This window comes from Grampus griseus (assembly GCF_964374135.1).
Source record: "Grampus griseus genome assembly, chromosome: 5".
NCBI lineage: Eukaryota > Metazoa > Chordata > Mammalia > Artiodactyla > Delphinidae > Grampus > Grampus griseus.
The window spans coordinates 111,808,967-111,834,325 of record NC_138998.1 but is presented as its reverse complement, the minus strand read 5'-3'; the positions used below and the strand labels follow the sequence as shown (position 1 = coordinate 111,834,325).

At 35.3% G+C, this 25,359-nt stretch overlaps 1 protein-coding gene across 1 annotated transcript in view; it reads right to left on the bottom strand.

Annotated features, from left to right (window-relative positions):
* ROBO1 (roundabout guidance receptor 1) overlaps window positions 1-25,359 on the bottom strand; it is a gene marked incomplete at its 5' end in the record, with an annotated part of 773,404 nt that overhangs the window by 124,877 nt on the left and 623,168 nt on the right. Inside the window, 1 exon segment of the mRNA XM_082655117.1 lies at window positions 20,439-20,596. Within this exon segment, the coding sequence (XP_082511243.1) occupies window positions 20,439-20,596 (158 nt within the window).

The window sequence follows — 25,359 nt, the reverse complement described above, 5'->3', positions numbered from 1 at the left end:
CCTCTTCAATAAGTGGTGCTGGGAAAACTGGACAGGTACATGTAAAAGTATGAGATTAGATCACTCCCTAACACCATACACAAAAATAAGCTCAAAATGGATTAAAGACCTAAATATAAGGCCAGAAACTATCAAACTCTTAGAGGAAAACATAGGCAGAACACTCTATGACATAAATCACAGCAAGATCCTTTCTGACCCACCTCCTAGAGTAATGGAAATAAAAACAAAAATAAACAAATGGGACCTAATGAAACTTCAAAGCTTTTTCACAGCAAAGGAAACCATAAACAAGACCAAAAGACAACCCTCAGAATGGGAGAAAATATTTGCAAATGAAGTAACCGACAAAGGATTAATCTCCAAAATTTACAAGCAGCTCATGCAGGTCAATAACAAAAAAACAAACAACCCAATCCAAAAATGGGCAGAAGACCTAAATAGACATTTCTCCAAAGAAGATATACAGACTGCCAACAAACACATGAAAGAATGCTCAACATCATTAATCATTAGAGAAATGCAAATCAAAACTACAGTGAGATATCATCTCACACCAGTCAGAATGGCCATCATCAAAAAATCTAGAAACAATAAATGCTGGAGAGGGTGTGGAGAAAAGGGAACACTCCTGCACTGCTGGTGGGAATGTGAATTGGTTCAGCCACTATGGAGAACAGTATGGAGGTTCCTTAAAAAGCTACAAATAGAACTACCATATGACCCAGCAATCCCACTACTGGGCATATACCCTGAGAAAACCGAAATTCAAAAAGAGTCATGTACCGCAATGTTCATTGCAGCTCTATTTACAATAGCCCAGAGATGGAAACAACCTAAGTGCCCATCATCGGATGAATGGATAAAGAAGATGTGGCACATATATACAATGGAATATTACTCAGCCATAAAAAGAAACGAAATTGAGCTATTTGTAATGAGGTGGATAGACCTAGAGTCTGTCATACAGAGTGAAGTAAGTCAGAAAGAAAAAGACAAATACCGTATGCTAACACATATATATGGAATTTAAGAAAAAAAAATGTCATGAAGAACCTAGGGGTAAGGCAGGAATAAAGACACAGACCTCCTAGAGAACGGACTTGAGGTTATGGGGAGGGGGAAGGGTGAGCTGTGACAGGGCGAGAGAGAGTCATGGGCATATACACACTAACAAACGTAGTAAGGTAGATAGCTAGTGGGAAGCAGCCGCATGGCACAGGGATATTGGCTCGGTGCTTTGTGACAGACTGGAGGGGTGGGATAGGGAGGGTGGGAGGGAGGGAGACGCAAGAGGGAAGAGATATGGGAACATATGTATATGTATAACTGATTCACTTTGTTATAAAGCAGAAACTAACACACCATTGTAAAGCAATTATACCCCAATAAAGATGTTAAAAAAAAAAAAACTGATATCATGTATCCATAACAACATGATTTCATATTAAATTCTCAAACATAAGTTTTATTTTAGATCGATAAATAAACAATAAACCATGGTTAGCCAAATCACATTTCTCCCTCCTGGCTAAATAAACAAAGCTAAACATAATAATAACAAAGTTTATAAAATAAACAAAGTTTATTCCCTTTCTACTTTTCATAAAGGCTACTGCCTCTCAATATATTTTCCAAAAAAAATTCAACTCTTTCTATTCCAATTTTATTCTGGTTCACAGAGACCTCAAAAAAAAGGAGAGAAAGAAAGAGAGAGAGAAAAAAGGAGAAGGAGGAAGAGGAAGAGGGGGAGAAGGAAAAAGAAATGCATTGGCTTAAATTTCCCACTCAAGTTTCTTGATGAGATGTGATCTGGTTTCAAACTCGTCATCCAAAAGCTGTTAGGCAAAGCTGGCATGTACTCAGGACCAGTTCAATATAGACTCGTGATACAAAATGAGAGTGACTGTGTCTCTTGGATGGGTTAAACTAAGAAAAAATAGATTATGTGCTAATATTTACAATACTTTTTTACTATAGATTATTAAAAAATGTAGTTAGATTTCATTCACACTGTAAAAAATTTTCACCTGAATGATACTAATCCATTTACTTGTCCATTCTTATGCAAATCTCCCTTCCTCTTTATAGCCTACTTATGGTATGAACAATGTTCATGAGATTTTCATGAAAAAATCTTGCACAACAAAAGGATGCCTGGATAAGTACATATACATCGTAAAGAAATTATGAAAATGACAAATTGAAAACACATGACCATTCCACATTTTACTTGGTGACATTAAAAGGAACAGCATTACAAGGAAAAAAAAAAACACAACTTATTGTAGGTCTTTCAACTGTTCTATTCGGAGTGGAATTGAGAGGAAAAACAGGCAATTAGGATCTCTCCATTGGCATCCCATATCTGCTTGGGCTACATGCATACAAGAGAACATGATCCAATTTCATTTGTTTGCTGGTACACTTTACAGTATCATTTAAAAACCAACATGATTTCTGCCAGGAGTTTAAACACACTTGATCATCAGAGAGAAGCAACAAGAGACTCATGCAGAAAAAGCAATTATCCCAGTGGGGACACGTGGCTCTCTACACAGCTTGGTGAGCTGTCAGCTGAGAACACAGGCCTGGGAGAATCGCTGCCTAAGACTATGGCAGCTGCATTTCTCTGTGATTTTCATTTCTCCGACTAAACTTCTCATTTCTTCCTCATAGCGATTTATAAATTGGTAGCTGGCTCTTTGCTGCCACAGAAGCACACCCAGGATAATTCGATATAGACTATATCAGGAAGAGCTGTTTTGCTAATTGCAGGCAAGTGGGAGCCACCCTGCAGAGAGGCATAGTTAGTTAAAGGGAGAGGATGATTTCCTTTGTGAAGGTATAAATTGTTACCTTTCTATCTATCTAGTTTATATCACCGGAGGATCTCGCCATGAATCCTAATTTTAACAAGGAATAATAGAAAAAAGAAACCCAGTCTCCTTAAAAGACACCGATTTTGCTTGCTTAAGCGCGGCTCAAAGTCAATATGAAGACTTGGGTTTGGCATTTTCTCTTGAGCACCCATTTTCTTGAACCAGTCAACCGGGAAAGCCATCTCCAATTTATCGGATTCTAAACCAGGGGCAGACAACTGCCGAATACTGGTGAAATGGAGAGCAGATGAAACAGTGAGGGCTTTTAGCTAATTCCCCAGGTATCTGGTTCCCAAGTCATTAAGATCAGAACCCAAAAGTGAATCCTATAAAAAGGAGGCAATATAAAGAGTGGTTTGGGAAGAAAATAGCCTTTGCTAGCTATCCCCCCAAAGTAAGTAAGTCGATCGATCTTTACCTCTGAAAATTCTACGTATTTCATGGTAGTATTCTGCATACATATGAGAAATTAATTTAGTTCCTAGCCATTAAAGTTAATGTATTGGTTCCTTCACAGGTCTCATGAAACAATGTCCTGCTGTTTTAAAGGTAAAAACAAAGTCTTATGGGCAATTTTCACTTTCCTACGAAACCAGGATTGCTTTTTATCACCTCTTCCAACCATGTGGCTATAATTCTGAATTTACATACAGTCACTGTTGGGACAGCCTGAAATAAAAATCTATGAAGGAATTATGACTATACTCTAGAAATAAAGTTGACAAATGCTCATCATATTTGAGGGAAGAAAAGCTCATTTTCAAACACTTGGCTCTTTTGAGTTACAAGCGGACCAGCTGAAAATACTTTTCAAATAGTAAATCTTTTTTCTTCACCATGGGTTCTTATGCTCAGTTCTTTTCTCCAATTTTGGTCCAGTGTGAGAATTTCCCTCACCACCAAACGCATTGCTCAGATAATGCCTTTTCCAGAGACACTATTTTGTTACTCTTGAAATTTAAATTCACTTATTTTATGAAGAAGACATATAACCATGGCAGACAAAGTCAAACCAAGGTTGAGTATATAAGGGATTCTCGGATTCAGAAATGCAGGATGACTTTATGTAAATGAAGTACAGAAATTAACTAAGGAGAATTGCTTTATGGAAACATATTTGTAACTTGCAAAAATGAAAAAGCAATAAAAGCATTTAATACTGTTTATTAAGATTCTATACAAGTACGAAGATCCCTAAAGTAGCTACAAATTGGAATAAACACTCATTCCCATTCTGCGGTATTTTAATCTAAAAGAGTCAAAGGAGAACAAGAAGAGACTTGCAAGTGACAGGCTTAATTGATTAATCAGAGTCAAGGCTCATCAGACAGGGTCGGTCAGAGATTCAATATCCATATGGCCAGTTGCTTCACTCTCTTTTATTGATCACAAGACTCTTCTGGAACCTAGCTCTCTTATTTGGCAAATGTGTGCTTCATTTCATAAGGGACAGATGATAAGATAAAAGACGATAACCCCCTCTCCTCCACCACTGCACACGGTAAAACAAATGAAAATATATCTACAAACTACCTAAGAGAAAACAAGTAGGCTAATTTACACATGTAAGGAAGAGAATAAAATCTTGGGAAGAAAGGTTTGAGCTAGGGCTTCAATGAACTCTTTTTGGTGGGTTACATTAACCTTCAGAATTATCCACATGTACTTCTATTTCCTGAGAACTAATGGTTAACTTGTGGACAAATAAATCAAAATAAATGCATCCTGGCCCTTATAGTTCTATAGTTATCTGTGAAAACAAAAGAGAAAATGTCTACCTGAAGAGTATTTCAGACACCATTTGGAATGATACTTGTTTGTGACAATGCTTCTCAGCCATAAATGGTTCGGTTCCTCAGTCAAGACAAAAACATACTGAACAGAAAATGTAGTGCAAAAAGTATTAATGCTGTTAAGGATCTCAGTGTTTTGGATTGCTCCTAACCCTAAGGCTATGAGTTGTAATATTTGAACTTTGATTTGAAATTCAGAATTTTGTGAATCCTAGGTTGCTTCCATACAAACCTAAATAGGAGGTTTCAGGATTGAGTAGAGGGAAAGGTTTTGGTGTTAGTGATATCAGTCAGTGGGAAAATGAAGGCGCAAGATAAAGTCAATACGAAACAAAAACAAAAACAAACAAATAAAAAACTTGATCTTATTCTTCTTGTTTCTCTCTATATAAAATATAAGTTCTGCAATGGCAAGGAGTTTGTTGTATCTCTAGAATCTTGCTCAACACACACATAGAAAGTACACTATCAGATTTTTCAAGATCTGAGATGTAGGATACATGGAATTCTTTGATTTCAGTCATCATCTTTTCATAAAAAGGCTTGATATTTTAGAATTTATGTTAGAAGTACACTCTTTTCTACTGTCTTGTGGAAGAGAAATTCAAATTCTGATGACTTCATACAAAAGTAATAAATACATTTAAATTTTCTAATGTTTCAGTAGGAGTTTTAAATGACTTAACAACTGGAAAAACCTGAAAAAAATTATGTCCTAAGTGTAAAATGCTTTTGGCAGTTTTTTCCACAAACACATGAAAAATACATCAGTGAACCTGTGGTAAATTTCGTAAATGTACTACTGTATTTAAACAACAATCTGGAATACCATTACTGTTGTGATTAATGAGAACCATGACGCGGCAACATGTGCTGTGTATATGACATTGCTGCATGCATCATCTTTCATTTTTACAACAGTCTCACAGGTGAGGTATATTTTTCTATTTGGGGATGAGAAAACTAATGCTCAGAGAATATCAGAAACTTGCTCCAGATCATTTAGTAAGTGATTGGAGTTCATTCTACATAAATCCAAAGTAAAGTTTACATAGTGCACTTTCTTTTGGACAGAAAACAAGAGCTCATGTTTTCTGTGCTTCTCATGCCACAAACTGCAAATTGGCAATGTCTTGTATAGATTGCGAGAACCAACGGCTTGGCGAAGAAATAGGTGCTATTGGTGGACCTCCCTGAGTCCATTAGATTGATGGCCTTCCATCTATTACACTCCATGTTTAAACCTGAGTGATTGGGATAGCCAATCTAATTGCTATTAATCCATCTAGTTGCCAGTGGAAAAGATGTGCATGTTTACATTTCACATATGCATGTGCTCTTTGCAGGCGAAATCTAGTTAGGTAGATATCTTAACGTTAGTTCCTATACAGAGGAATAGCTCTTCTTTCCCCATATAAATATGTACTTATTACTATGGTATATTTAAAATTTGAACAATATTTGTAAGGTTTCCTAATAAAGATGAGAAAATCTGACATGATCTTCTATAAGCATGATGTATGTAGCAATATGGTGATGTGATGTATCTAGGAGAGAGAAGAGTGACACCATGAATGTTAAAAGGCAAAGAAATAATGGATTCCTTAGTAAATTACACTTTATCCACTCAAGGAGACAGAGTTCCATTATTTTCAACCAGTATTATACAGATTGAGTTCACCTGCTTTTGAAATTTTCCCATACAAGATGATGCTCTTAAAGGTGACTTAGACATGAGGCTTTTCCTAGTGTGATCAGCCTTTAAAGCTTCGTGATCACCTAGATTTGTAAGATTTAAGAAGAGAAAACCTGTGCCATCTGTTAGTAATTTTGTTAATGCACACCGGATTATTTTACAAGTGTATGATTTATCATATTATCAAATTCTTTGGGCTTAAGGAGATAAAAATTGAAGTGGTCAGATATTACCAACAGAGTATTAGTACTTTTAAAACAACTCACCTTTAGACAAAAGAAATGCAGAATCAGCATTAGATTAGAGAAGACATCAGCCTCAGCATAAGATTTGGGATTATTTTTGGAGAGAGCTTCTTTAAAAGTGACAATATGAACAAGATGGAGAAATAGATAAAACCAATTTTAGCCAATTGTAAACTATGAAAAGGAAATCCCAACCCCTTTGCTCAGATTAAAAATAATTTTAAATTTAAAGGCTTAAAATAATTTCTTTGATTTCTGCATTTTGAACTATGTTTTAAGGAAAGAATGCTGTACAATCAAATGCATTTTTGAATCTACTACTTTGCTTTTAAAGATTACAATTCATTCTTCCTGTGGTAAACAGAAAAATAAAATTATGTCTGGCCCATCATGAGCAAACACCAAAATCACAAGCATTTAGAAAAGTCAACTTTTTAAAAACAGAATTTATGAAAAAGTACTCTGATATGATATAACTTTTCTCCAAATTATAGGCAAGATTTATAAGCAAGGTTTTAAATAAATTTTAAAACTGTATCTTTAGAGAAACATTTCATCCGTGATTAACAGAACATTGAAAATAAAATAAACTGGTTGGAACACCATCCTTGAAACCACAGAAGATTGTACCTTTAATTTCGCAAACTACTTTAACCTATAATTAAACAAAGTGCTCCCAGACAGTAGTAAAATTCCACTAGTCCTTGGCTATTTGGAAAAATGTAATGGCCTGATCAAATATATCAAAGTGCTTGGAAAGTGAAGAAACCCAGCTGCTTGAGTGAGCCTGAATTATAAGGAAAAAACAAATGGGACAACAACATTTGTAAGTCAGCTATCTAAGTTAATCAGCAATTCCTATTATGAGCTCTGTCTCTGACCACGTGTGTTCATTCTGTAGAGTTATAATACTTCTGGTAGTATACTGTATTGATAATTACTTTGAATTATGAGCTATAACTCTTTCTTAGCTGTTTACTCTAATTTCTGAGACACTTTCTGCTTTCTGGAAGATCTCCTCTGACTGAAGGATCATGGACGCTGAACAGCAGTGTACATCCACAGCAGGTTTTGGCCCAGTGAATTTCAGGAGTTGGCAGAATTCCATACCGAAGGTGGCTTAGGCAGATCTGCCAGGCACTCCTGAAACTAACATTTGGGTGGGACTAGATTTTGGGAAAATATTCAGAACTGTTTTGGAGGAAACATATTTGGAAAAAAAATTCAGAAGGCCAGAATCATCTTGAGAGATTTAAAAGAGTACTGACAGTCAACGTTAATACAAAGCTGGATAAAAAAAATCTACATTGTACAATACCAAACTGTTCAAGAGTATTCTGATTTTTCACATATGTTAGGACTTTTACTCATATGGAAGTTCATTACACTTCTCAGAGGAAAATTCAAAGTTGAATTATAGTATATTGTTTCCTGAAGTCACCAAAGATTATTTGTTAAACTAGACAATATTTTATCTGGCACTCTTTAGCCTCTGCTACTTTATCTCTGCATCCAACCGTACCTGCACCCTCTCTGCGGTACTTGAGTCATTTTATATGGACTTACAAGGATTTTATTAGGAATTACAACTAGGTGTCTCAAGGGACCCAGACAAAAATGGGCACGCAGACTATAAATTACAGAGGCCCCTAAAAGTATATGGCATCCAGAAGGAGACTCATATATTTGTACACTTAAAAAAAACTGATTGAAACAGGATATACCATTGTTATCAGCGTTTTTTGTTTGCTTGCTTTGTTTTGTCCACTAAATAATACAAAAGGGTTCTTTTTCATTCTGAACTTAAAAATCTCTGGTCTCTTACCTCTCCAAGTTATTAATATCAATGCAGAATGAACATTAACTGAAAATCATGACAGCACTACTTAAAATAACACCTTACAGTAAGGCAGTTATTGTGAGTCTTCAAAACACTCTCACTGCTCTGGTTTGATTCTCATTATGAGCCTAATAAATAGGGAAGATATTATTAGCTTAGTATGTTCAACAATTAAAGGATGTGACCAGGGTCTAGTTATTAATGCAGTTTCAAAAAAGGAGCTTCAGACTTTCCCAAGATGGCCATAAGTTAACCTTAACTTAGTATTTAAATTGCTGTAATTTATTTTTATTTATTGGATGAAATCCTGAGGCAATCTCAGATAATCAATCACTTAAGATGAATTTAGATATGTTCTTAAAAACATAATTGATAAAGCAAAAATGCATACAGAATTATTAATCAGCGTGACACAAGGCCATGTCTGTACCCAGTGGATAAATAATTGAAAATAATAAGGGAAAATATAGAAAATAATACTTTCTTTTTTTCTTTATTTATTTTTCTTTATTTATTCATTTATTTATTCTTGGCTGCATTGGGTCTTCGTTGCTGAGCGCAGGCTGTTCTCTACTTGTGGCAAGCAGGGGCTACTCTTCATTGCGGTGCCTGGGCTTCTCATTGCAGTGGCTTCTCTTATTGCAGAGCACGGGCTCTAGGCACGTGCGCTCAGTAGTTGCAGCACACGGGCTCTGGAGCGCAGGCTCAGCAGTTGTGGAGCACAGGATTAGTTGCTCCGTGGCATGTGGGATCTTCCCGGACCAGGGCTCAAACCCATGTCCCCTGCACTGGCAGGAGGATTCTTAACCACTGTGCCACCAGGGAAGCCCAAAATAATACTTTCTATAACTAGTACTAAGATAAGAAATACTGAATTTAGGACCAAAACAAGTAGCAAAATTGTATGAAATGAGTCCAGTAAAACACTTTACCTGTGGATTTTTTGTTAGGAAACATCTTAAATTTAAGTGTTGTTTGAGAAGGGGTGATCAGGTCTAGTTCGTCATGGGAAAATCAGAACAGGCATTGAGAGGTCTGGCTCTTATTCCTGACTCACGATACAGATCCATTAAGTGACTCAGGGCAAATCTACTCCCCTGGCTTCCCTTTCTTTCTTAAAAATGAAGGGACTTGCCTATTTACCATCTCTCCTCAGCTCCATCTCTAAGATTCTGTAAGTATCTGTAAGTCACACTTACAGAAATATATTTACTCACATAATTAACCTGTATAATATCTATTCCTTCTCTTGCTGATAAGGCAGTGAAAAAAACGTGCTTTAGAAAAAACTAAATGGTATGGATGATACATCCTTTCCAATTTATAAGGGAATAAGAAAGTAAATATATAAGTGCATATGGAAATAGAATCAAGTATGTTCATATTAGCAACTTTTCAGTTCTGAGTATACTAGAAGACATTATTATGATTTATATTTCATTCATTTAATATTTGCTCAAGAAATATGTATTGAGCTCCAACCACAAGACAGAGGGAATACGGCTGGCCTTTATGTGTCATGTATATTCAATGAGTAATATATAAGTAATGATTTGCAATAGATTAAAAGAGAAATATTTAGCAAAAGGAAAAGGAACAGATAATAGGAAGTCAAATCTAGTGTGGAAGTGCAGAGTAGGGTTTTGCAGAAGGCTCCTCTGAAGAACTTGCCTTTAAGTTGGAACTTGAAAATGAGTGAGCTAGACAAAGATGGTGTAGGTGTCAAAACATTCCAGGCAGAGGGAACTGGATACGCAAAGACTTTCATAATTCGGTACTGCAAACTCTTAGTATCCAAGCTTTTAAATGCACGTCTAACACACAAATAATTAAAATCTAGAGAGCAATAATCAAATAAATACTCTCTGGAATTATATTTATAACTATATTGTCATCTAAACTAATTTGTGTGCTAGAACTGAGAAGGCCTTAGTTTATTAAAATCCTTCCAAAAGAGTACTTGGGCTTCACAGGTAGGCCTGAGATGCTTGGCTTTCTCTTTTCTAGTTTCAGCATCCAAACAGGATGAGTGTATGTTTAATTATTTAAATAGAATTACAAGTTTCCACAAAGGTTCAGGATGTTCCTTAGGAAGATAAACCAGCCTTTTTCAACCAGTGAACCTCATCTGAATCACAGCATTTCTCAATTCCCTTGAGAATTGTACACAACTAGGACTGTTCTAGGTGCAAGGAAGAAAAGTCAATTTATTACACAGAGTGGATGCCTTAGGGCATTAGGGCTTAATTCTCTTGTGGAACCCCCAGTTGATTATTGCATTTCACAGTAGGGGTGAACACAGGATTTTAAATTAGTTTCTTAATATCAATATTAGTCTGAAAACTTTACTTACTCATAATATTCACCTGCACTAAATACTCATGGTGATTCTGTAGAAACTGATTTTCTCACAGTTGTAAATCAGTATAAATAGAAATTTAGATGAGACAAATGCTGGGTCTGTTTTCATATACATATATGGTCTTCTTGTTAATTCAGAAAAGTTGAAATTGCTGTGGCATAAACAGTTCCTGATTTTCCTTTTCCGTCAAGTTATTGATTGCTAAATTTACCCAGAGTTCAGGCAGGTACAACAATAATCACCAGAATACTGATTACTAATACGTACAGAGTGTGTCACCATTTAAAATGACATATAACATGTATTTCCTCACTGGATTCCCACAAGGACACTGTAAACCAATATAGGTATTATTAGACAATTAATTTCACAGATGGATATGATGAAATTTATAGAGATCAAACGTCCATAAAATCATGCATATAGGTTTTAAAACATTGTCTTACAATATATGAAACTGTTTAATTTTACTAATACTGTATTTCAATGACTAAATTTGAAAATTAAGTATGATAGGATATAAATTTACTTTTTAACTCATTTCTTCAGTCTCATGATTCATATTATAGATTCATATTAACTTATATTTAAATCATGAATAAAATTTTTATTCTTTAAAAAAGAATTTTTATTCTTTAAAACATCATGAATAAAATTTTTATTCTTTAAAAAAGATGATATATAATATGCATGACTCTTTATGTAAGATGGGCAGAAAAAAATTCTGGTTCAATACACCAGTTTCCTTTGACCTTCACACAACAGAACTACATATTTATTTTTCAGGAACACAAATTTAACTTCTCAGGGAAAAGGGGCTCTATGACATCAGCTGCATTAAGCATGTTGATTTCCTGTAGGGGAGCAGAGGGGAAAAGGAAGCAACGGACATTGAACAATGAAAGAAGTTGGAAGACCAGAGGAAAGCACTAATCGAAGGAAGGGAGGAGAAGCAGATGGCTTAGGAAGGAGACATGTGGGAATTGGGGGGAAAGGAAGTAATTGGCAAGGAGAGGGCTGAATGCCAAATTTATGAAGGATCTGGAGGACACTGGGGATTTGGATGGGATGTGAGTCAGCTGCTTTTTACCAAAATATCACACCAACAAGGGAAATCAAAGAAGCCTACAAAGACACACAGGAAGCAGAAAAGGACTTGAAAAAGAACTGATGACATATTGCATTCTAACAGTTGTACCCCTTAGCATGAGGAATGGGAGGTGTTAAATCATTTTTTATGTATAACTGAATTTTTCTCCTAACTTCACTAATGATTTTCAAGTCTTTAACTTGCTTATGAAAGAAATGACATAGATACAACTCTTCTATTTAAACTACATTTTATTTACCTTGTATGAATGAAATTTCTCATTCATATATAAATCAATTCATTTAAACCATCTAGGCTTAGGGTGACCAACTGTCTCAGTTTTCCCAGAACCGAGGGTTATTTTTCTGGGACTAGGGGTTTTCAGTGCTAACACCAGGACAGTTCCCTGCAAACCAGGATGGCTGGTCATCCCATCTAAGTAAAAACCTTAAGAAAAGGCTACTAAATTAACCTTTGCTCATCATGTTAAAACACATAGATGCTGTGAAATCTTTTCCACATTTTCAAAGAAGAATGAATAAAGTCTCAATATGGTTATTTGATAAGTAGATGGAATTGACAATAAAATGGTTTCTGGACTATGGATTTGATAGAAATAAATAGCTTATAATGAAAGTATTTCTTTATAATCTAAATTATTTTTTCTATTAAGTAACAAGAAAATCTATGAGACATATAAAACATTTTGTAGCATGCTGCTTTGAAGACAGGTAGGAAAAAAATTAAAAATTCAAGACACAGCTTATCTCAAAGAATAATACAAGTCATTCAAAAATGTTTATGTCACAAAGCCACATACAAAAAAGATGGGAAAAGCATGCATTGTTCATCTCTAAATTTTAGCTTAGAAGCTAAGAATTTAGGGCTTCCCTGTGGTGCAGTGGTTAAGGATCCACCTGCCAATGCAGGGGACATGGGTTCAAGCCCTGGTCCAGGAAAATCCCACATACTGTGGAGCAACTAAGCCCGTGCGCCACAACTACTGAGCCTACACTCTAGAGCCCGCACGTCACAACTACTGAAGCCTGTGCACCTAGAGCCCGCGCTCCACAACAAGAGAAGCCACCGCAATGAGAAGCCCACGCACCGCAACGAAGAGTAGCCCCCGCTCACCGCAACTAGAGAAAGCCCGCACACAGCAATGAAGACCCAACACAGCCCAAAATAAAAATAAATAAATTTTTTTTAAAAAGCTGAGTTTCGAACATGAAAAGAATGTCTTTTAAGCTCTTCTTTTAAATACTAAAATGAAATAATTCAGGATAAATGACGGTGAAAGGTTACTTTGAAGAAACTTACTCTGGAATTTCAGAATTGAGTCCAGGCAGATCTTACCATTTACATTGTACTGTTACTATATTAGTTTTTACAATATTTTATTGTATTTATATGAAATTGTGAAGCTACTACATCAATATTTTCTTTGACTTAATTATCCATTTATTTATGTAATGTCTCATAATTGCTTAATTTTTCAGCAATAACTTTTGACGTGTGTACAGCTGATGGTATTAGAACCTAGCTAATCCACAATTTGGACAATTAACTGTAAAGTACAGTCAGTTAAGTCATTCTCTGACTCATTCCCTTTTAATATAAGTCCTTCTTTCCCTAAATGCCAAATGGCAAACAGTCATTTATCATCCTCTTTAGATAATCTCCTAAAATCTTTTGAGGTAAGACCTCTAGTGTCCAGAATAAATAATTTTAGTTTATCTGAACTATAACCTTTGGTCGAACTTGACCATTTCTGTGCCATAGTTTGTGAAACTACCAAACTTCAAATTTTATAGATCTTTGTTATGTTACAGTTTTTATTACTGGACATAATATGGACTAATTCTCAAATGTACCAAGCTTAGTTTCAAAACCACTATAACCTCCACTGTGTGAACTAATCTCTCCAGACCCTTACAAACTCAAAGGCAATATTTCACAACGGAAACTAAGAGTTATGGCCATTCTGAGTTGAAATTTGCATTGATAGCAAATCAGAGTCTTTAATATATGCAGCAAAATCTATAGGACCTATAGAAAATGTTGTCAGTAAAACAAAAGGCAGGTGTCCCCGCAGTCAACTGGAGTTAACCACTGCACTAGTGAAATTTTAGTATCTGTGTGACAGGGTCAGGATAAAATGGGTCAATATATATAAAGTGCTTAGAATTGGACCTGGCACATAGTAAGTGCTACATTAAGGGTTTAATATCAATATCCTCTTCCTCCTCTTCTTATCCATAAGACTGAATTGACAGGTATAAGTGTGCCATAATGGAAAGAAAATAGCTTATTCATTGAGTTTTAAAGGGGATTAAATGAGATAATATTACGTTTCTGGTACATGACAGGTGCTCAATACACAATAGCTATTGTTATTACTATGGTAGAGTAGTAAATTGTTGGTGTCCCTACAACAACCATTTCTAAAACTCCACACATTTGTTTGAAAAACTTCTGATTGAAAAAAATAGAGTGGTGTTTTTTCAGTTTGTTTTCATGATAGACTTAAGCACAAGAGCTGTAACATTCCAGAAGAGCTGTAACATAAATATTTATTGCATATTTACTATGTCCCATGTACTGAGGATTTACTATTATTCCTATAAATATTAATTTATCAATCCAAGTCCAAAGATTTAATTCCCCGTCATAAATCATCAGATCTCATATACAAATACATATAACTGTCATTTTGTTTTGTTAAAATAATGGTATCAATTTGCTATACCAATTTATCATATGTTGAAGTAAACCATATAGTTGATCTTGTCTCATTAGTACCACCTAGGTACTATTGGATACCTTAATACATTTAACTTATGAATACATTTGTTTTTATGCTTATAAATGAATTAAGTAAGTTTTATTTAAATCTTCCGTGAGAGATGGGCTATTTCCTTCTGTCTTTATGCCTGCAATTCCTGTAGCTACCACCAGGAGCATTTTCTTTTTGTAGAGAGCCAATACAAAAGATATGGTGGGGGGCTTCCCTGGTGGAGCGGTGGTTGAGAGTCCGCCTGCCGATGCAGGGGACGTGGGTTCGTGCCCCGGTCCGGGAGGATCCTGCGTGCCGCGGAGAGGCTGGGCCCGTGAGCCATGGCCGCTGGACCTGCGCGTCTGGAGCCTGTGCTCCGCAGCAGGAGGGGCCGCGGCAGTGAGAGGCCCGCGTACCGCAAAAAAAAAAAAAAAAAAAAAAAAGATATGGGAAACTGACGCCTCAGACATTCTGCAATTGTGTGACCCCCCCAAAACTAGCCTGATTTTTAACACACTTAACTTTTCGCCAAGGTAACAATATTAAAACTACCCAGGTCTACAAATATAAAATAAATGGCAAATTTTTTAATAAGCTTAATACCATTTCACAATGTTTTGACATTAGTAAATTTCTCTTCTCTCTTTATCAATGATGATTGACTCCATTCAAAAACCCAAAATCATGCTAAAATTTTTCTTGGGCATTTTTGGGTCTAGTTGTCAGCTTTTATTCAACATAATTCTGTAATTGACAATCTTTATACATACTTCAGATCTTCTGTAATCTAGGAAATTATTTGCGATATGTACTTTCAACTGTATTTATCTTTTTCTTTAATTCAAGGGCAATTTTAGTTTTTTAACTGAACACAAATTTTTTTCTCAATATTTGGTATTAGTTGTTTTCTCCAACCTTAACATTCTCAGTTTTTCACTCATACAAAATAATCTTGACTTTAAGTACAATATTTCCAAAATGTAATGAAATAAACTCTATATATCATTTTTTATAAAGTACATCAAAATGTTATTCTACATCAAAAAGAAGTCTTTGGTCCTCTGATTCATCTCTATGAGAAAAATTCATTTATTAATAATAATGGTTATGACTATGTCTCAGACATATGAAGTAAACCTATTTAATCCAGCCTGCCAGTTAAACTACTTATATTCTCATGCTAAATACACTAAGGTTTAGAAAAAAAAGAACGAACACTAGAGACAAGCATCATCTAAGGCCTCCTTCAAATTATTCTAAGAAATACACGCCAAAAAAGTTCTAAAAGATTCTCCTCTCAGGCAGGAAAATAAGAAAATGCTTTTTATATTGTCCTGCATTATAATCATCATAAATCTAAAATTTGGCTTAGAATACAGGTCAGTGTAAAAAGAAGTGACTTAAGAACATCAAAAAAATACAGGTGCAGCTACAATTCAATTACATATTTTCCTTTTTTGTAGGGTGTGGCTTTGTTCTCACAGCTGGGAGAGTTGTACTTTACATTTTCAACAAAGAAAGCCACCACATCAAAGAACTCTAGAAATTCCTATAGCCAAAACTGTAGCAATAACCATGCAATCTTCACTTGTCTTTCATAAAGATATTATGTGCTTTAATCTCTTGTTTGTCTGTACTCAACACATTTGGCAAAGTACTTTAACAATAGAAATGAAAACAGTCATTCAAAAACAAAGCTCAGGAAAGAAGAATCACATAAAATATCTAATAACCAACTTCTCTTAAGAATTTACTTTGAATTTTTGAAAAAAAAATTAGAAATAACATCAGGCATTCTGTTTCTGTTTTAAGTTTTTGTTTTAATTACTCAATTTTAGTTTTGCCTAAAGGAAGAAATCCAACAAAAAGAATTATGATTTAAATAAGAGCAGTAATTTTGTATCCAAACTGCTGATTTTTAATCTATTCATTTCCCTGCATGTATAGATGTGTTTTACCTCCAGTGTTTTATCAGTTTAACAGTCATAATTTACACAAAACACACAGATGGTCTTAGAAACAGTAAAAGTTTCAGACATTACAACTTCCTGGCATACGGAACACTATCATGGATCATCATTTTGACAGCATTTAAATGATTTTAAAATTATTTATACATTAACATCTTGGCATCGTTTCATTGTCTATACAATTCTAACGTGTCTGATTTCAATCTTTCCAATTTCTCTTGTACCAGTTCAGTGAGTTTTAACCCCACTCCCTGAAACTGCTCTTGTCAAGGTCATTAATGACTGACCAAGTTGTCAATTCCAGTGGTCAATTCTCAATCCTTACATTACTTGATCTACTGGCTGCAATTGATTCAGTCATTGCCACGTCCTTAAAGCACTATCTCCAGGTGGCTGCCCTTCTAGTTAGCCTCCTTTCTTTCTGACTGCTCCCTTTCAGTCTCCACTGCTCTTTTGCGTCCCCCCCCCCCTCCCGCACAGAGCTAAAGACTGGATCTCTCTTCCTTTCTATGTATAATCACTCCCTTGGTGATTTCAGTCTCCTGTTTTTAAATAATATGTACATGCTGATGACTCCCATATTCATTAAGATAGGCTACATTAGTCTGTGCTAGGAAATTCTCTATGATTTAATACAACGAAAATTTCTCATTCATTCTACGTGTCCACCATGGGAAGACAGAGGTATGCGGTGGAAAGTCTACTACACCTAACTCAGGGACCCAGGCTCTTTGGGTGTCCTGGAACATGTGTCCTCCTTGGTTGCCACCTGATAAAGAGAGAGAGCGCTGGAAGCTCACCCACTAGTATTTAACGTCTTTAATTTTCACTCATGGCTCATGAAGTTGAACCAGTGAAATTGCCCCATGGCAAGGAAGCTGGGAAGTGTTTCATCTGCCCAGAAGGAAGGGAGGACTGTATGGTAATGAGTACTTGTTATGTCTACCACAACTCAAATTTTTCTCCAGCCTCAACCTCAACTCTGAATTTCTGACTCATGTCTCCAACTGCCTACTTGACACTTATACTTGGATATCTAATAAGAATTTCAAAATTACAGTGTCTAAAACTGAGTTCCTGATACTTCCTATCCCAAATCTTCCCTTTTTACATTTAATGGCATCTCGACCTTTTCAGTTGCTCAGACCAATGGATTAAGGTAATCCTTCTCTTTTTCTCACAAGCCACATCCAATCTCTTAGCAAATTCTGTCTGCAATTTCTTCACAGCAGATCCAGAATATAACCTCTCCTCTTCAAACTACCTCCTAAGAGAGTGGTCCAAACCACCGTTTCCCCTTTGCCTGGATTACTGCAAAAACTCCCACTGTGCTCTCCACGTCAGCTATTATCGCCCTTCACTGTGTACTGCAGAGCATGGAGGATTCTGCTGAGAAAACTCTGATGCTTTACACCTTGCTTCGAGGAAAAGCCAAACTATTTACAATGTCTACTAGGTCCTAGACAGTCTGGCTAGTTTTGGGGGTTTTAAAAAAAATTTTATTGGAGTATAGTTGATTTACAATGTTGTGTTAGTTTCTTCTGTACAGCACAGTGAATCAGTTATACATTTACACATATCCACTCTTTTTTAGACTCTTTTCCCATATAGGTCATTAGAGTATTGAGTAGTGTTCCCTGTGCTATACAGTAGGTCCTTATAAGTTATCTATTTCATATATAGTAGTGTGCATATGTCAATCCCAATCTCCCAATTTCTCCCTCCCCACCTTTCCCCCCGGTAACCATAAGATTGTTTTCTACATCTGTGACTCTATTTCTGTTTTGTAAATAAGTTCACTTGTACCGTTCTTTTAGATTCCACATGTAAGCGGTATCATACGATATTTGTCCTTCTCTGTCTGACTCACTTCACTGAGTATGACAGTCTCTAGGTCCATCCATGTTGCTCCAGATGTGATTATTTTGTTCTTTCTTGTGGCTGGATACCGTCTGGCTAGCTGTCACCCCCGATGCTATCTCCAACAAATCTCCCCTTGCTCACTCTGCTACTCTGCTCCATCCACACTGACCATTCTGCCTGTTTATATTTTTTGAATGGTAGAGGTACACCCTGCCTTAGGGTCTTTGAACTTACTATTTTGTGTGAACACTCTTTATCCAGATACCTATCTAGTTCCTTCCCTTAATTTTTTCACATCTTTATGTGGAGCATTTCTGGTCATTTCTATTTAAAATTGGAATTCTACCCCAATCTTTATTAATCTATCACTTCATTACTTTTTATAGGACTTATTATAGTCTAATATACTATATGTTATACTATCTATTTTGGTTTTATCTGTATAAGTAACCACAGAATATAAACTCCAGAAGGGCATTCACTGATTTTTGTTTAATGCTGCATCTCCAATGCTGAGAATTTTATCATTAATTTGTATTAAACACAAATAGGTAATCGGGAAAGACATGAGGGAGGAGATGGATAATAATGGTTTCAATGAGTTTGAATTATTAGGGTAGGAAAATGTAAATTACAGATAATGGTCATCAAACGACTTAAAATAGTTTTTAAAGGGGAAAACATTATCTTAATTGTGCATAAGTCTAAAAGGAATCTGTTATCACTAACAGGAGAAGCATTTGGTCCCAGAATCTCTACTCCTCTGTTCCCTTAACTCTATTTCCCCGAGTCAATATTTCCAAATAGAGTTCACTTTGCTGTGTGGCTCGTCAGCATCTCCTAAAAGTACAGCTAGGTCCTTCTCACTCCAATTCCTAGACTTAATCATTTGACAGACTCATTCTAATTCGGATCAATGCAGGAAAAATGCTTGATTTTCTTTCAAGGTCTCTAAATCCCTGTCCACCACAACCTTCTCTCTTTCTTTTTTTTCCTCACTATTTAATTTTCATGCTAATCTGCTAGCTGGTTATTCAGAAACAGTGCAAGCATTTATTAGGATTATGTGGTCTGTTATAATTTTCTTCTTCTACAACTTTAGCAGTGACCTTTGCCTTACACACACATTCTCCTGGGAAACATTAAATCTTGGCTCATAAATTCACAATAGATAGACAGTATGTGCAGAACAAAGAAAACAGAAAAGGGGAATGTTGTACAATCATAGAATCAATGAGAGCTGGTTTACTTAGGTACTTTAGTTAACACCTTACAAGATAGAAAAAGCAAAGAAGCCTCATAGAATCGCTGCTGTCAGAAGAAAACGCATCATTACTTACTACAGACAGCATACTTCTCTACTCACATCACAGCAGAAATTTGAAATCCAGTAATCTAGTCACACTATTTTATTCTGGAATGAGATCAATCCGTCATTAACCATCATTCAGAATGAGATGTGATTTTTCAGAAATGATATCAAACTCTACAGAACAGAAAATCAATTTAAAAAGGAGAAAGAGATAAAAATTCTGAAGGGATTTCCTTCTGGAAATATACTGTATTTCTGAATTCTATTTATAATTTTTTTACTATACCATCTAGAAATGTGATACGCCCTGAGTGATGCAAATAATTATGTCATACACAAAAGTTAACACTTAGAGTGTTAACTCTAAGACATTGACATAGAAATTAAAGTCTTCTTTTACTGAATAGCAAACTAAACAACATGCATTTTCCTCACTTATTTTTATGTCAACACAAGGAGAACTGAAATATATTTATTTTAAAAGAAGAATTGAAAATGGGAGTTAATGCAATCCTGTATTTGAAAGCACCTACTTTTTTCTCTTTTTCTTTCGTGAAGATATACACAGTTGGATTTTAAATGTCCCCCACCGCTGGCTTAAATACTTACAGTTATTCTTTCATCTTTATCATCCAGCGGAGAGCCATCTTTTCTCCACGAAATGGTGGGCTCCGGATGGCCTCGTGGAGGCTGGCATTCCATCACTGCAGGCTCTCCCACAGCCACCATGACATCGGAAGGGTTTTGTCTGAAGTCATCCCGTAGTACTGCAGGCACAAGATTAAATCATTACACTCAACGGTGAAATATACAGTCCTTATCTCTGAACTGCAGCGAAGGAGACATTTATTATAGTAAACGACTACTAACAGCTATCTCAGTACATCTTGGAAAATCTATATCTACTTACAGACATATGCAATTTAATAATGATATCTGGCCTTAAGCACACGACAGGGATAATTTGATATTCTTCACAGGCCAGTGGGCAAGTATTTTTTGCTGCCTAGTGCCCTCACAGTTAGCATTTGGCTTATCTCTAACTTGCACTTCTCTGTCTACTGCCTACAGTTTCTCATCCATGTGCTAATGAATATAACCAAACCCTCCTTTTACTTACATGACACGTTGGGATGATGCTTTCTGTTATTAAATGGATTACACATGCATACAAGCAAAATTATTAAAAGTAAAAATAGGGCTTCCCTGGTGGCGCAGTGGTTGAGAGTCCGCCTGCCGATGCAGGGGACGCGTGTTCGTGCCCCGGTCCAGACAGATCCCACATGCCGCGGAGCGGCTGGGCCCGTGAGCCATGGCCGCTGGGCCTGCGCGTCCGGAGCCTATGCTCCGCAACAGGAGAGGTTACAGCAGTGAGAGGCCCGTGTACCACAAAAAAAAAAAAAAAAAAAAAAAAAAAAATATATATATATATATATATATATATATATATATATATACTTCCAAGCATGCATTTGACTGAGGTATTTTAAAGATATTTCAAACTAGTGTATAACAGTATATAGTCACTATAATTTAAATATGTCCATTACAAAAACTTTAGACATACTTGCAAAGTGACTAAATTCAAAACACTGTCTGTTTTTCCGTTATCACTGAGTGAGGGGCAGTGTTAAAAGGCACCAGTGATGATGACAGCATTGCTACCAACCATGTCACTCTGTATGTTCTGTACTTTTTATTTTTTGTGGATTTGTTGAGGAGTACACATTACTTCATGTAAATCTCAAACCTGCTCAGAATAAGAGATATTATTAACCCCATTTATATTATTAAACATAATTTTTTAGAGGAGGAAACAATTCATTACTATAATCCTAACTGGATACTAATATAATACTAACATACTGTGAACCAGTATTATTCACTTTGCGATTATTGGAATAAAATGTAGAAAGTAAATCAAACATGTATTTCGAAAATAGTTAATACAGTATAATTGTCTTCAGTATTTTGTTAACACCAAGAAATCATGAATTACTTGGCATCAATTAGCCTTAAATCACAGCTCTGTTGTTTACGAGGTAGGTAATCTCGAACACATTACTTAATACCTGTTTCCATATTTACAAAGCAGGAATGGAAATACACACTTCAATACAAAATCTAAAAATGTTAGTTACCTTTCTCCCACCCCATTTTCCCCCAGTGTGTAATAAAAGGTGAACAATTTTAGTAATCTAATTTGATACTTAATATGCTCATCGGTATGTTAAGTGCACAGATTCGAAGTGATAAATATTTATCTTTAAAAATCTATTGAATTAAATATTTGATACTACAATTTTGTACTGGAATGAATGTCTTTCCATTTCAATGGCATTTAAAAATACTGTCATGGATGAAGTACTACAATGAAAAAAAAACTTACGATTTCAAAAGTCACCCTTAAATTTTGGTTTCAAAACCCCAAATAAGCTTAGAGACTTACAAAATACTATACTTTTCTCTTACAATTCTCCACTTTTCCTTCCTCTATGCCAGCTAAGTGTGTGCATACATCTGAGTAAGCCTTAATATCCACTCAACAAAACCACTTTTTAATCTACATATTACAACAACTTGGGCACAATATGACAGTATTAACACTTGGAAAATACCGCTTCAAACAGGAGATGTCTGTCCTCATTTTTGGAAAGAACAGTAAAAGGAAAAAGCAAAGGAGATATGATCACACCACACTGTTGTAAGTCTAACTCCATAGACACACTATTTACTAATAAAATACACAGACACAAAGATAAGCCTTGCTGAACTGAAAACTGCAGCTACTGTTAGCACATTATAAAAGAACAGAGTACGAAGACTTCCACTATTTATGAATTTACACTACTATTAGGTATTAAGAATACACCACAAATAAAATGTAAGGTTTATAGAAAAAGCAAATGAACTGACCTTAACAAACAGTATGTGCTTTTGCTAGATCACATTATTAATCTAAGATAACACCTCTGAAAAGTTTTAACAGCCTCGAAACATGCAGAAGTGAAATACTTTTCAAATTAAAATAAATAATTTGCACCACTGTTCTGTTTGGTGAGCTTAAGACCAACTTGGTAACACTATATCTTATTTACAAATTGAGATATCTCAAATAAACCAATGAAGAATAAAATGTCTTTCAAAAATATCAAAGGTCTAAGTCAGATAAATCAAGGTTTTTTTTTTTCTTTTCCATTTACTATGTTATTTGGGTTTTTACAGTATATAATGAAAAGCTAACAAAATGTAATCCATTAAAGATTGCTGCTTAGATAATGCTCATGTAATTATTTTTGCAGCTGTGAAACACAGAACTCTAGCATTGCTTATGGTGACAGGCAACCTTGCATAAAGTTATGAATTTAAGATTTTTTTCTCTCGTCTATAAAAGCAACTTTTTTTCTTACTTGCCTTGAACATTTCCTTTTGGGGAAAAAATAGTATGTGTCACATTATAAAATGATATGAACTTCTGGTTAAACTATCCAATTTTTTAAATTCATATGTATATTTAAGAAATAAAAATTGAATTCAAATGACTGGCAGCATCTTGCAGAAAAAAACAATGGTATCCATAAATAATCTCAAACACAGATCCTTTAAAAGAAAATCTCTCCTTTTCTTCCGTAACATGTCTACTAATCAAAGTGTATATTCTCAAATGTTTCTTGATTTGAATAGTATGAAATTCTAAAATATGGAACTAACTTTTGAAAAGATTTAATATTAATTTGATAACATATATAATGTATCCAAGTAGACACCACCTAAAAAGGTTGTTAAACCACAGTTCATCCTAATATCGTATTTCTTCCATATTTATGTAATTGTTTTATGTTTACAGGTTGGTGCATGTAATCTGGCTCAACTGCTTTTCACTTTTTTTTCATTCTGTTCAATTAGAAAAAAAAAACATAAGCTTCATTGAATCTGAATCTCCTGAAGTTTTTGGTCTAAAAAAAATGGCCAACTAAAGTTTATCCTTTAAAACAAAACATATAATCATTTGTCTTTCTGAAAAACCATACATCAATTTTAATACAGTTCTCAGAATAAGTAAATTTGCTTTCAGAAAAGGATTCTAAAATTCAGTGCTGACTTTGCAACCTATTTGGGTAATATTGAAAAGACAAGGGGCAAAGTGAAAAAATACGTTAAATGGAAACTTTCAAATATTATGGAGATTTTAATATTTGTAACACACTTTTTAAAAGCATTGTGGGAAATTTTAGAACTGAATGAAACATAAAATTATAGAAAGGGCAGGAGTCTTTGACAACATCTAATCCATCCCACAAATAGAGGCAACTGAGTCCCAGCTTTGTCACTAGCCTGTGTTATTTGTCAGGAACAGACCAGAAGAAAACATCAGTATCCTGATTTCCGAGGCAATGCTCTTTTTAAAATTTTTTACCATGTCACCATTTTACCATAAAATGCAATTTTCCTAATCTTTTGTATTTCCAACAAATCCACTCCCTTACTGCAGAAGGTTTGACTCACCAGTGATTGTACATCAATGCACTGCAGTCTCAGGACTGCCCCATTTTGGTGAGGCTCAAATGCTCCCAAAATTAATTTTGTTCCCTAATCATGTGGTGAACATATGTGAACTATAATACTCTGGCTTCCTGAATCACAGAATCTTGGTGTAGTCAGGGGCCTAGGAGATGTGGGACCCAAACTTTTTCTTTTAGAAATTAATAATCTAAGGCTCCTCAGGAGGAGAGGAGCTCATCACATAAATAAGAATAATGATATTGTTAGCAACATAATAATAATGTTAGCAATGGCTGATGATTATTGAACATTTACTATGTAAGGAACCATGCCAAGTATCCACTCATTTAATCCTCAAAACAAGGCTATGAAAAAGTGACTTTATTAGTTTCATTTTACGAATGCGGAATTTGTAGACAGGAGCAGAGTCCACCAAGGACACTTTTCCATCAACTTGCCCACCCATCTGATCTTAACGTTGTATGCACAATTCTAAATATACAGCTATTATGATATAATTAATACTTCAGCCTCTTTCCAGTAGAACCGCAGTTGAGTGAGAAATTTCCCTCTTGACACTCAAATGGCTACCTTTGAATATATTGTGTATTCTTGTATCTTCTCAGATTTTTCCACGTTTGGAAGAGGCCACTGAAGATTTTCAGTGGCATACTGAGAATTAGAAATCATCATTCAGATTACCTATGTCGTGCTTTTATTATGATTCTTCTATTTCAACAACAAAACGACTGAAAAAGCTGCACAATAAAAAGCATCTTAATTAAATATGGGCATTTTAATTAGAATTTTAATGGGTATCTTGGGAAAAACAGAGGAAGAGAATATGCAGTCCTGGGAATTTATTTTTCTACTTGAAAAGATAACTTTTATCAATGAAACCTCGCAGCAAATAGTAGTAAGCAGTCGACAGGGGAAGGGAAAAAAGTGAATGAAACCCTTAAAAATGGGACATATTTGAGGAGAAAATAAATGAGGAAGTGTATTCCCAAAGACAACAGCTTTAAGG